Source organism: Pelmatolapia mariae, linkage group LG12 (genome assembly GCF_036321145.2).
Source record: "Pelmatolapia mariae isolate MD_Pm_ZW linkage group LG12, Pm_UMD_F_2, whole genome shotgun sequence".
NCBI classification, from domain to species: Eukaryota; Metazoa; Chordata; class Actinopteri; order Cichliformes; family Cichlidae; genus Pelmatolapia; species Pelmatolapia mariae.
The window spans coordinates 32028337-32041042 of NC_086237.1; the positions used below are offsets into that span (position 1 = coordinate 32028337).

General features: G+C 41.3%; 2 protein-coding genes across 8 annotated transcripts in view; one reads left to right on the forward strand and one right to left on the reverse strand.

Moving 5' to 3' along the window:
• The window catches only part of LOC134639372 (E3 ubiquitin-protein ligase KCMF1-like), a 14395-nt gene extending 10550 nt beyond the window's left edge, over nt 1–3845 (forward strand). The window contains exons 5-7 of the mRNA XM_063490533.1: nt 62–242; nt 1525–1843; nt 2250–3845. Of these exons, the coding sequence (XP_063346603.1) occupies nt 62–242; nt 1525–1843; nt 2250–2577 (828 nt within the window). The 3' untranslated portion in view covers nt 2578–3845. The remainder of the gene's footprint in view (nt 1–61; nt 243–1524; nt 1844–2249) is intronic.
• Nucleotides 3846–10209: 6364 nt separating this feature from the next.
• The window catches only part of slc20a2 (solute carrier family 20 member 2), a 47835-nt gene continuing 45338 nt past the window's right edge, over nt 10210–12706 (reverse strand). For 6 of the 7 annotated variants that reach the window (XM_063489590.1, XM_063489584.1, XM_063489589.1 and 3 more), the window contains exon 11: nt 10211–11395. In XM_063489590.1, the coding sequence (XP_063345660.1) occupies nt 11231–11395 (165 nt within the window). In that variant the 3' untranslated portion in view covers nt 10211–11230. Of the gene's footprint in view, nt 11396–12706 lie in introns of all 7 variants that reach the window. The other variant, XM_063489585.1, reaches the window with a different exon arrangement.

A 12706-nucleotide genomic window follows, 5' to 3' on the forward strand; every position in this document is an offset into this window, starting at 1 on the left:
TTTTGACTTTTAGTTGTAGCAATCTTATGCTCTTGTTTTGTTCCTTGACGGCAAGCATCACGATGAGTCCAGTGGCGTGCGGCATGTGAGGAGGATGTTTCACCCCGGGCGCGGGTTAGGGGGCCCGCGAGCCCGCAGGTCTAACATGCATTTCACCAGCAGCACCACAGGGGGGCTTTCCACCAGTCAGAGTTCATCACAGAGCTCCAACTACAGCAGAGAGGCCATGGACCCCATAGCAGGTTAGTCACACATACACTCATACTGAAGAAATCATCAGGCACTTCCTGAATCCAGTAAAAAAAAAAATTATTGTTGTAAAAAGAAAATTTTTTTTTTTTTTTTTTTTTTTTTACTGGATTCAGGAAGTGCCTGATGATTTCTTCAGTATGAGTGTATGTAAGAACGGTTCAATAAAGTACCCAAGCCATTTCAGGGATTTCTTTTAGTTCCTCTTCCATGATGGGTAATCTCCCAGCACGACAGTAAACAGTGAGTGACGTATGTTGCGCTGACTTGAAATATAAATGCCGCACCAGAAAGTGTTATTTTAAAAAAACAAACAAAACGGGGAAAATATCCTGGTAGCTCTGTGAACGATGGGTTTTAACTTTACGAAAAGCCTTGGAAATCCAGGCTTTATTGAGCTTAACTTTAGCACATTTGATGCAGTTTTTAAATAGTCTGAACCCACCAACCAGTAATGTCACCTCACCAAGGTTCAAATGCTGCTCTCCAGTGTGTAGTTTTCCCTTAGTCCCCAGTCCCAAAGCACCTGTTATTACAGGCTTCCTGTGGGGCACATAATTGTAGAGCAAGAAACTGCAGAGCCAGGTGCAAGTCAGACAACAAATTATTACAGTAAGACACTAAAGGATTAATTTATCTTTATTGTTATGTGCATTATCATATAGGTCTGACAGGGAAAGAAAAAGTGTGCTCAATACTAAATCAGGTGTGGCATGTTTATTAGGTTTTCTTTAGTATACTTTCCTCCTCACAAACAAGGGTAAACTAACTGCTGTAGCTTGGGTATTACAAACCATTGCTACTTGTGTATGCATGTACTTAAATGTTGTGTAGATGGTAAAGAAATGTGTGGGCAGAGTTGTTGCTGTAGCAATTCCTTGATTATCCTGTTCCCAATTTGAATCTGGTTCAGTGCTTGGCATTCGCCATGTCAGCTCCAGCTGTGCCATAATGAGGGACCCTGTTCAGTCTGCCTCACACACAGGGCACCAGCCACCTCTCTAATGACCCACTATACCTGCTGAGCCCTTGATCCAGCTCGTCGAGTTTTAGCCCTGAAAATCACATTTGTCTTTTGATTTGGTGTGCTGGTGACAGTATAACTAATCAGTGCATATTTTGAGGGATAAAACGCTTGACCGACTTGATATATTATTTTAAAAATAATAAAATATTGCCATCTTTTAAAGAAATTTATTATTGAGCTATCATCTGTAGTTAGTATGATCAGCTTTAATGCTTTACACTGACCACTGTTGTTTTCTGTTCCTCCAGAGCTTCTGTCTCAGTTGTCGGGGGTACGGCGTTCTGCAGGAGGTCAGCTCAGCTCGGGCCCGTCTGCCTCCCAGCTCCAGCAGCTTCAGATGCAACTCCAGCTGGAACGCCAGCAGGCCCAGGCGGCACGTCAACAGCTGGAGACTGCCCGAAATGCCACCAGAGGTGGCGGCCGAGCCAATGCAATTCTAAATACCAATTCAGCCACTGCAAACCCCAACCCAAGCGCCAACCATAATACCAACCCAAGCCCTAACCCGGGCCCACCCGAGCCCAACACACAGCATACTGCACATAGCTCCCAATTTCTACTCAGCAGGTGTGCCAGTTTTAAATGTTTTTATTTTCAAGTCATGTGTTTTACTTATTACCTGTGTTTAGAAATTCTTTCTATGCATAATGACATGCAGAGAACGTGGAAAAATTAGCAACAACCACGTGCATGCTCGTTTGAGTATGTATGTGTGATCCATTCTTAAAAACATTGCTTCACAGCTTAACATGTGATCAGAAACTCCTTTTAAATCTTAGTTTAAGGCAGTTATCTGTAAGCATTATGTTTGGCCCCATTGTGGAAATTTAAAAACCTCTAAATCTTGTGTCCAGTAGTAGACGTTTTAATAAAGGTCTTGGATTTTTCAGAGCGGAATAAATAGTAACAGGATTTTTATGTTACAAATAAATTTCTTATTCTCATCACTCCTTCTCTGTCTCTCTCTGTGCAGGCTGAGCGAACCGCGGCTGTCTGAGGCAGAGCGGCAGGCGTGCGAGGCCCAGTGGGCCGACAGGAGCCTGTTCGTGACGGAGCTGCTGCTGTCCACACTGTTACCAGACGAGGACGCCTCAGCCTCCTCCTCCGAGGACGAGGATGACTGTCACGGTTCGTTGCGGAATTTCGCTGACTTCGAGGCCATGGGTTGTGTTGAGGTCATGACCTTAGACGTGGCACTGGAGAACCTCAACCTGAAGGAGACGACCCCAGCTACCAAGACGACGAAGACGACAACTAAAACGGCACCAACGAAGAAAGAGCCTCCTCCGCCGCCTCTTTGATGACATGGCCCTTCCCTCCCCTCAAAACCACCATTGTAACTGGCTGACTGCGGCGTCAGTCCAACTGCCAATGGATGACAAAAAGACTGCAGTTCTTCTTGGCTTTTTTTTTTTTTTCTCTCAGTGATCATCTGTCAGTGATCATGTGTCATTTCAGCTCTGTTGCTCCCCACTCCACCCCATGTTTTATGTTGTGTCCATTGAATAAAAGTAGTGAGACGAGAGAATGTGAAAGCAAGAGTGGTGGCTGCGTGAGAGAAAGGAAAAATAACTATATAAATATATTATAGAAAAATCTATATGAAAGTTGATAATCAAATCCACATAACCCGTGTTTCCTTTAGCAGATGAGCAAAGCGTAGTTAGCCGTTTTAAGAGACAAACTTGTCACACACTCCACTCACCAAGGGAGAGGAGCAGACAGAAGCCTCTCTGGTAAAAACGCTGCTGTGTATTTATAGTTATAAATTAAAGAAGTGCTTGGATGGTTTACCACAACTTAAGCATGAGCTTAAATCACCATGTGCCCATTTTTAACTGCACAGTCACTAGACGGGGAGGTCTTTCTCTTTTTGTTCGTACACCTGAGTAACTGTACATTAATGGTGCTGAGTGCCGCATCGCCGGCACTTCACCGCACACACAGACACACACACACGAACACACAGACTGTGTTTGGTTACCTTCAAGTCCAATCTCACCCTCCTCCCTCCCCTTTGTGTGACATCACCGGTTTTGGGTCATGTGACCTTGCTTTCTATCAACTGTGGGCACTTTGGTTTTGAATTGCATATCCAGTGTCCATTTGTGTACACTACAGATGCTCTACATAAAAGCGATACACAACTTGGAGGCAACCAGAGATGAAACAATCTCAGCAGTGTGACTGTTTTCAGGCCTTTTCTAACATGGAAGAAACACAACCCTGTTCTTCATGTGGTTGTTTTTTTTTTTTGTTTGTTTGTTTGTTTGTTTTTAGTTTTCATCTTCTCCCTCCTTTCTCTCTTAATGAAGATCAGATGCTACTTTCTCAAGCTTCCAGTGATCTGAAATTAATCTTCTCTCCATTACTCATGAATGCAAAGATTACTCATCATGTGACTTGAAGGAGAGAATCCTGTATTGCTCTTTCCATTAATTTCTCTCAGTCTAAATGATCTTTGTATGCCTCCACTGCTACCTGAGGAAATGCAATGTATGTTTTTTGGCTTATCAAAGAAGCCAAATCACAGGGTAAACCTTTCAGTTTGGAGGACAATAAAAAATGTTTTTGGATGGAAATGAACTAACCCAATCCTGCTCTCTGGTTTGTTTGTTTGGTTTTTTTACTTTTTTTTTTTCTCAGTTGCTAACTTCTTGGCGAGCATGTACAGAACATGGTTACAAAAAAAAAAGAATAAACGCCTATCTTACAGGTCAAGGCATTCTCAGTCGGTCTTCTCCTGTCCTCATTCACAGCAGCAGATTGACACACTGGACTAAACTGAGTGTGGGTTATTTTTTTTAATAACAATAACTAAAAGATTTCACCTTGAGTTCTGACATTGTGTAACTCACAAAGAGTGAGGCACATCTGTCAGTGTGGAATGGCTTTTATTACTGAGCTCACTCTGACAGAAATGAGAACAAGGGTATGAGTTTCTTCGGTTATCCTTGAGATTAGTGGCGCTAATGAACTTTTGAGTTTTATGCCCTGGTTTTCGACTTGCAGGCCAGCTCAGCTGTTCTTGTATTTTCACAGTTAAATTAAGTTTGGGGGAAATAAATGATAATCTCAAATTTACAAAAATGATCTTTATAAAAGTTGATTTCCTTGGGATTAATTATCCACCGGGGGGTGCCGTGCACAGTTTGACAACCACTGGACTAACTTGGGTCATTAAAATGTAGCGGAAACTTAAATGGGGAAAATTTCCCCAGTTTTTCTGTGCACAGTTAGAAAAAAAACAACACGTTAACTATTAAAGGCACAAATACTCCATTGTTTTTTTGCTCACATTATGGCAGCTGCACTTTCCTCCTCACATGAACACGCACAAATCCAGACGAATATCTGGTATGCTTCACTGTGAACTTATGCAAATCTGAACACACGAACGCCACATGAATACCAATATAGAACAAAAATAGCCATATCTCCGGCCTGTCTGCCATGTGTCATGTGAGCAGACCATCTAGGGCCAAAGAATCTCAAACATGAAGGGAACAGTGGACAATATGTCTGGAATAACACACAAAATAAACACGTCTTGGTTTTTAAAGCACATAGGTGTCATTCTTAACCTTTGTTTCTAAATATAATGACGTCACTGCTGCAGAATGGAACAGTGGACAATTTTTAGCATCTAAAAATTCCAATCGATGGCAATGCCAGGACTGGGACTTTTTAAGAATCATGTAGTTGAAAATGAAGGCTAATTCTTTACAGCTTTACTGAAAAGACTGCAAAGTACACACACTACTGTGAAATACTTTCATCATCTTCATCTGGAAACATACCGCGTTTCAAGAACAACTTGAAAACAAGGTCTTTATAGAAAATTGATTCACAGAAAGACACATCTGCAACATACTACAAACAAATTATACTTGGTGTTTGAAGTTAAGCATGCAAACCGGTGGTTGCAGACAGAAAGGAGGAGGTCAGGGGCTTAAAATGAAGTGAACCTCCACCCTGAACCCTGATGAGATTTTTACTGCAGTGCAGGAGCCACATTTCATCACAGCTGAAGGGTTGTCTGTTGTCAATTAAGATGAGGACAAGAACCACACATAAGTGGACAAATACCATTCACAAAGCACGCAGGCTGTGTGTTACTGAAACACTGCAGGGAGGTTATGGTTTCCATTTCTTGTTGGTTACTGATTTAACCGATGTGAAATGGAAACCATTATCCCTCTGAACGCAAATGGTGTCACTTGCTGTGTGCCAGCATCAAACCAGCATTTTTCATCGTTACTGTAGAGACGTATTAAATGAAACCCAGCTCAGACAGCAATGCTGCTGAGAACTTAAAGTGCAATCTGTGCCAAGTCAGTGAATTATTATTTCAGCTCAAAACCCTAAATAAGAGCAGCCTGAAAAGATCTGGCAGATTCATTTGGTCTTTAAAGAGGTCGGTTGCTGCAGGAAACCAAATGCATGCAAAGTGGGGGGAAATGAGAAGAGACGCAGCATGAGCAGAAGTTCATATAAGATGCAGTGAAAACTACACATTGTATAAAGCAAGTTGCTGTTGTTGGGTTCATAATGCCAGAGATGGATAAAAAAAAAATACACTCCAGCTGTATATCAAAAGTTGTTTTTTTTTTGTCTCTTTATTGACTTAAATAAGCTAAATAAGGGGTGGGGTGGGGTGTTATTGTTTTTACCTTGTGAGTTTGTACTGCAACAGGAACTGCCACAGAGGTGGTTTTTGAATACTTTATCAGGTGTTTCTGTCTCTGCGGTTACATTTTATCAGCATGCCATGATAACGCTGGACCTAAAACCAGTCACAAAACTTTACAGGAATGTAGTTAACATTGTAATCACGGTCGAGAGGTTGGGTGTGGTCCAACACTACTAAATGGAAGTAGGGGCCCAGAGGTCCCGTGGCTCCTTCCCACTGTTGGATTTTTAATACATGCATAACTCCTAACATGAGACATCTTTATCTCGTATAAAAGGAAACAAAATGGTGTGCTTCAAGAACTCGCTGGCATCAACGATGGTCTGAACCCATTGCCAGATGTTCTCTAGCTTACCCATAATGTAAAAAAATAAATAAACACTATGTGAAATAAACAATGTGGTAACTTGTCTTAAATATGCGTCTCTTGTGCCTACTATGCAATAAAGCCATTCAGTGTTTAATTATACACTTTCCCAGCTTTCCTTATGCAGCATACAAACACATACCACACACCTTTACAAAAGTAAGACACGACTCAGTGGATTTTAGGTACTCTTTGTAATTTTAATTCCCATAATTTAGTTTAAATGCAGACATTTTCTCACTAAATCTTAAATAAAACATTACAGTACGATATATGCAAATCAGAAGAGCTTTAAGATTTTGTAGAAGCAGGCTACAGTTTCTTTAGATTTTTTTTATTTTTATTTATTTTTTTAATTTATTCATTTGTATTCATATATATATGCATCTTATTTCTGAAGGACCGGACAGTTAAGTAGCAGTAAACAGTAAAGAGACATCACAGAGCTGTAAAACCTGCAGGCCAGCCAAGGAGCACATTCTATTACAAAACAGACCCGACAACTAGGAGACAGCACGCCACATCCAGATGAAAGTCTGAGCTGATGCCGCTCCACCTTTGGGAGGCGGTGCTAGTCCCACACACACAGGAGAGGGCGCTATTACACCAGGGCAGGTGGAGCTACACACGACCACTAAAGTGACGGCAATGTAGTTGCACCTTCACGAGAAACGGCTTGTATTGCACATTCAGGGAGAAAGAAATGGCACATTCTGTTTCGTTTTTTGTCTACAAAAAGGTTGATAAACAGTTGAAATGCGGCAGAAGCACAGCAGCTCCCTCAATGGCAATTCAACCAATCGTTGAAACAGTCCGTCTAAAATGCTGTCCCTCTCTACGGGGAGGGAACGTGTCAAACTGCGCCCTCTAGGGGCCGTGGTCATCCTACGCCCAATCTTTTTTTGCGTTTGTGATCAAATTTGAAAGCGTTTGGATTTTACAGGGAACCACGTTAGATGTATATATTTCCTGTTGCCGGCTCAGGATGTAGCCCTTTCTCTCAGATACTTAAAGCTGCCAGCAGAAGGCGATTTTCACTTTCCCTCCCCATCTTGAGCAGTGCATCCCTTTTGGCCTATCAGGACTGAGAATGCATGGAAAACAATAAAGAAAATGACAGTATGAGTTACAAAGGGGGGGGGGGGAGGCTGCAGCAGAGGATGGTGACACTGCACAAATCGAACAGGCGATGCATGCCGGCTGACCTCAGTCCATTCACAAATAAACCTCCTAATGCATGAAGGAAATAAAGTTTTTTCCGGCTCATTATATTGTTTAGTAAATCTTGCACCAGAGCAACAAACTTCCACAAGCCAGAAAGCTGCCCAATGAAAGAGTCTTTCTTCAGCTTCTGACTTCATATTATGAATATAGATTTTTGTACAAACCGCAAGGTTTAAACTGTGCTTTTATTTCAGCAGTTATAAATGCCATAGTATAAAATGCTAACTCTTTGGTCCTAGAATCCAAAGAAATAAAATAGCACAAAATGCTATCCTCACGACTGCATGAGAGATTTTAAAAATTTTGAGGCTACCGTCTGCTTTTGCTAATTTTTGTCATTTTGTGCCATTTGCTTGAGGCCAGAGTGCCTCAGCTGTTTAGCAATTAGAAGTTGGCGGTTACACTGGCTTGCTTTAAAGACAAAGGGGAAAAAAACATCCATGAAAGCTTCAGATCTCTGCTGCGTATTTTCCTGGGTGGGGGGGGAGGCTAAATGTTTTGTGCCATCACAAAATTCCTTCTAAATATTCTTCCTCCGGGCATCAGAGAACAAACACAAGAGGATTTGAACACACCGGCTCTGTACAGCCCCCCCTGAACAACACACAGCCTGTGGAAAAGTAGAAGGCCATGAGCTTCAACAGCGCTCACCTGCCAAAAAACAAGGAAACAAATTTCCTCACAATCAAGTTTCCAGATACCACTCATTGCATTCATCTTCATCAGGGCAGTCCTACACAATGGTTTTCTGGCACGGTGCTGTGCTGCTCTTGAAGCTCGTGGCCAAAGCAGTAGGGAAACAAAATTACAAAGTGTTTTCATCAAAAATTCAAAAATAAAAATGGTAATTTAAAAATCTGATCTACTGGCAACCGACACATCAGTCTATATGTTAGAGGAACCCACCGGGCTGAGAGGAAGTGTGGCACACGGCACCCTGAAATAAGACCATTTCTCAGTATTGCTGCGATTACAGTCTTACAACAACTAGTCCCAATTGGCCAGATTTTACCATCAGCCCCATAGAGTGTCCTCCAAAGTGTCCGGAAGCTCATCCCGGTTAAAACTCAGATATGGTAGAAAAATATAGTTCTGATGAAATTTCTCTAGTAATCCTCTTTATTACTGAATTGCACCCATACATGTAGTGTTAATGCATTGTAGTAGCAGTGTAAGGTGACGGGGGTCAGGATTAGCACTACCGCTACAAGAAACAAAATGAAAAACGAGTCACTGCGCACACACTTGCTCTCGCTCTCTTTCTCTCTAGACACTTCAGGTTATTTATTTATTTTTTTTACTTGCACTTAAAAACTCACGGTTAATAGTTTCTTCTTTCATTGGCATCATTAGGCAACAGTTGTTTTTTGTGGGTTTTTTGTTTTTCAGATAACTCTACAATATGGTTACGATGTAAACACCACAGTACATAATTAGTTTACTTTTTCTGCACAAAGTAAAACACAAAGTTACAAGGCAAGTGGCTACTTAAGCATAGATTTGTTCATGAGAGAGAGAGAAAACAAACAAACAAACAAACAAAACAAGAAATGAGGAAACACACCACAAGAACAAAAACAACTTGCGACACCTGGCATCGAGTTTGTTCAAATTAAAAGAAAAAAAAAAAAGCTTTTAGACTTTGTTCATCTACAGGTCAGGTGACCGTTTTAAAAAGCTGGTGATGATCAGTTCTACCTCCGAATACAACCTTAAGTCCTAAGACAAAAGTCTTGTGATATTTTTGTGGCATGAGCAGCCTTGAAACCCTCACCGGGCTGTGATTCACACACCTCATGACATGGCGCTTAGACTGAATCAGAGGTGATTGAGAGACTAAATGCTTCTCTGCTCCAAACAACACCTTCCCATTTTGAGGAGCTACTCGTGTGGCTTGGATTGAGTCCTCTTCCTTTCGACATCTGCATAACGTTTTACAATTTAAGTATTCGATATGACAGATCACAAGGCCTTAGCTTTCTGCATGTCTCACTCTGTTAGATTTGAAACCTGGACTCGGATAATCTCGGATAACCACGGTGCGAGATCTGAGATGATCTGAATATGAAAAAATGTAAAGGTTCATCAGTGGGCAGGGAGCCTTTGATATAAGGAAGTGACTCCTGCTTTATCCAAAGTCAAAGGCATATGGATGATGATATGCAAACATTTTTACTAAACTTAATCAGTGCTTTATTTTTTGTACATCTGATCAGTTTTGGCATCTGCTGTACCTCATTTATCTGGCATACAGACATGGTGACAACAACTTACTTTGGCATGGTTCTGCTCTCTAAAGAGCAACCTCACTCTCCCTCTCTATCGGCGTAGCTCCTCGAGGAGGGAGCCGTTAACAAAAGAACCTTCTGTCAATACTGTTCAGTTCACCCAGGCAATAAAACAGTGAATGCAACGGCAACTCTCACTTCCTCTGCTGTGAATGGGTTTGGTAAAGCAAAACACTTTGTTCTAATCAATATTCTTCTGCCAACTTCAGAAAAACCTGCCAAGTGTTCATCGGTGGGAGTTTCCTATGAGCCGCGGGGGTTGAAACTAACCGTGAATTCTGACATCATTATGAGGTGAAGAGGCCCCCCCACCCACCCACTTTTCTGAAACCATTCACACTCACACGCACGCACGCATCCCCAATCCCCCATCCCAGACCCCCACATCCAAACTCTTAAAGGACATTATTTACAGTACAAATTACAGTATAATACATCATTAAAAAATATGAGATCTCTAAAAACATACAGGAGCTCTTGACAAAAAACAAAAAATCAACTCTTTAGTAAATTAGGTTCCTATGGTATCATGTGAAAAATAATAATAATAATAAAAAAACAAAAGCAGAGTGACAGTCTCACCGCTCCTCTCTGAGGCGTCCGTTCCATTTGGCCCCAGTTGTACCTGGCTAGCATGTTGAAAGTGAGATGACGGATGGGTTTGGTTGACCACGCGCACATCTTTTCTTCTTTTGTTTGAAAGCAAGCCGCAATACAACGAATCACACTCGACCCAATATCACAATATGTACAGTTTTGTTTCGTTTTTTTTGTTTTTTTCACCCCTGGCATTTTGGAACAATGATAACGATAATAAAAAGTAAGCACTTGACCGATTGTGCTGCCTAGAATTTCAGGCAGAAGGATATGGATTTACTGCAGGCGAGTCTGCTGGCTTATGTTAGCAGAATAAACTGCTTTTTGATCATTTTTATTTCTGTATTTTTTATATTTACGTGGTTTTGTTTTTTAAGGAGACTGTCACATGTTTTGTTAGAAGTTACCAGTAAGTCCCCTGTTATTGTCTTATGTACAGCAGATTGAATGGTACACTAGTTACACTTTTATTTTTTAATCAATCCCACCAAAAAGAAAGAGAATAAATAAAAACCGATTGGGAACTCAAATGAGTCAAAAAGATCTCTGGACTACGGAGCCAGGCAGCATGTGAACCAACCCTCCTCACATCTACAGTACAACCAAGTCCACCTGTAAACCATCCTCCCTTATTCCTCGTCACCCTTGTGCGTCGACTCTCTTCCTTCTCTTCTATCTGCAACCCACACATTCGAGATATGACATCTACCCAAGTTTCCCCCTCTTTCTCTCTCTCTCCCCGACTCTCTTTTTCCTCCTCTGCTCTCCCTCCCGGCGTTGCACCCTCAGACGTAGGGCAGGATGCCGTAGACAAACAGGGCCATGACGGCGGCGCTGAACAGGCCGGCCACAGGCACCGTGACAAACCACGCCAGGAAGATGTTCCTGAAGAGGCGCCAGTCCACTGCTTTCTGGGAGCGGATCCAACCCACAGCCACAACTGAGCCCACCTGGAGGCCGCAGCAAGGAGGGAAGAAAGAAAAATAATCAGCAGCAGCACAGAACAAAATGTTCAACGCAGCAAAGCCAAAGTCAGTATGAAGAACTACAGGTTGTCCACGCTTTTCTCTTGATGGAAGTTTCTACAAGATTGTTTTGCAGTCAGATTACGTCAACTATTTTTAAGGCATGTTTTGCAACGCTAAACTCTTCCCTCGTGCATTAAGTGGTTAATTGTCTAATTAACCCTATTGGACAGAAAAGATAACAGCAACAGCTGATTAATTAAATTGCAGATGGTGATTGGTGGAAATTATGTGTTTGTGGCTTTTGGCTAAGTCACTTAAAGTCTCCTCTAACAGTATCAGTCAGCACTTGAAGAAGTACTCAAATTCTTGGGCAACAACAATAATAATAAGTTTATTATTAAATATTCTATTTAAAGGCACCTTTTATGGTTTTCCTAATTTGCTCCCACATAAAACACTGCATGCTTATTTAGAACACGAGCAAAGTTTCAAAAAACGAGGACAGCGTATGTAAAAGTAATCTCTATGAGCTAAAGCTCAGGCTTCAGACTACGTTTTTTTCTACTCTTGTCCCGAGATGACATCACCTCGGCATGGATGTCCTTACATGGTCATTTTAAGCACAAACAGAAGCACTAGGTTGAAAACATGGGGCTAAAAAGAATCAAATTCCTGTGGAAGTCAGGCAAGAAGAAGCCAGTTAGTAGAGTGTGGTCAGCAACTTTTTATACAGGGGCGAGCTAACATGCTTCATAGAGGGACAATATAAGAAAAATATGTACATACATACTCAATTCCATTTTCATACTATATGGACTCTGAATTTAATGTATTTTTTGTAAAAGTATCAAAGTAATTGATATTGATAGTGGTAGTAATTGGCATATTAACTGTATCTAAAAGTTGTACTGAGCAAAAAAAAAACTTCCACCAAAGAGGAAAGAAAGACACGCGAACAAAAGGTGATAACATATCAACAGGTCAGCAGAAAGGCCATGTGCAACCTGCAGCTCTTCAAAATCAGATCAGTTTTCAGTGTCTGTGTTAGTGACTGCAAGCAGATTATAGAGGTTATCACAGCATAAATTAAATTTGGTATCCGTGGAAGCCTGAAATCAGCAGCTCTAGAGTAGCAACAGTCTATTATTTACCTCTTTATTAAGCTGTAAATATGAAAAAGCACTAAACCTGAGAGCTAGTTAGCTTTTGCGAATCTGTCTGCAAATTTCAGACTTCCACTTCTTTCTTTTGATAGAAATAACTTCAGAATACAAAAGAGATTTTTTTCTAATC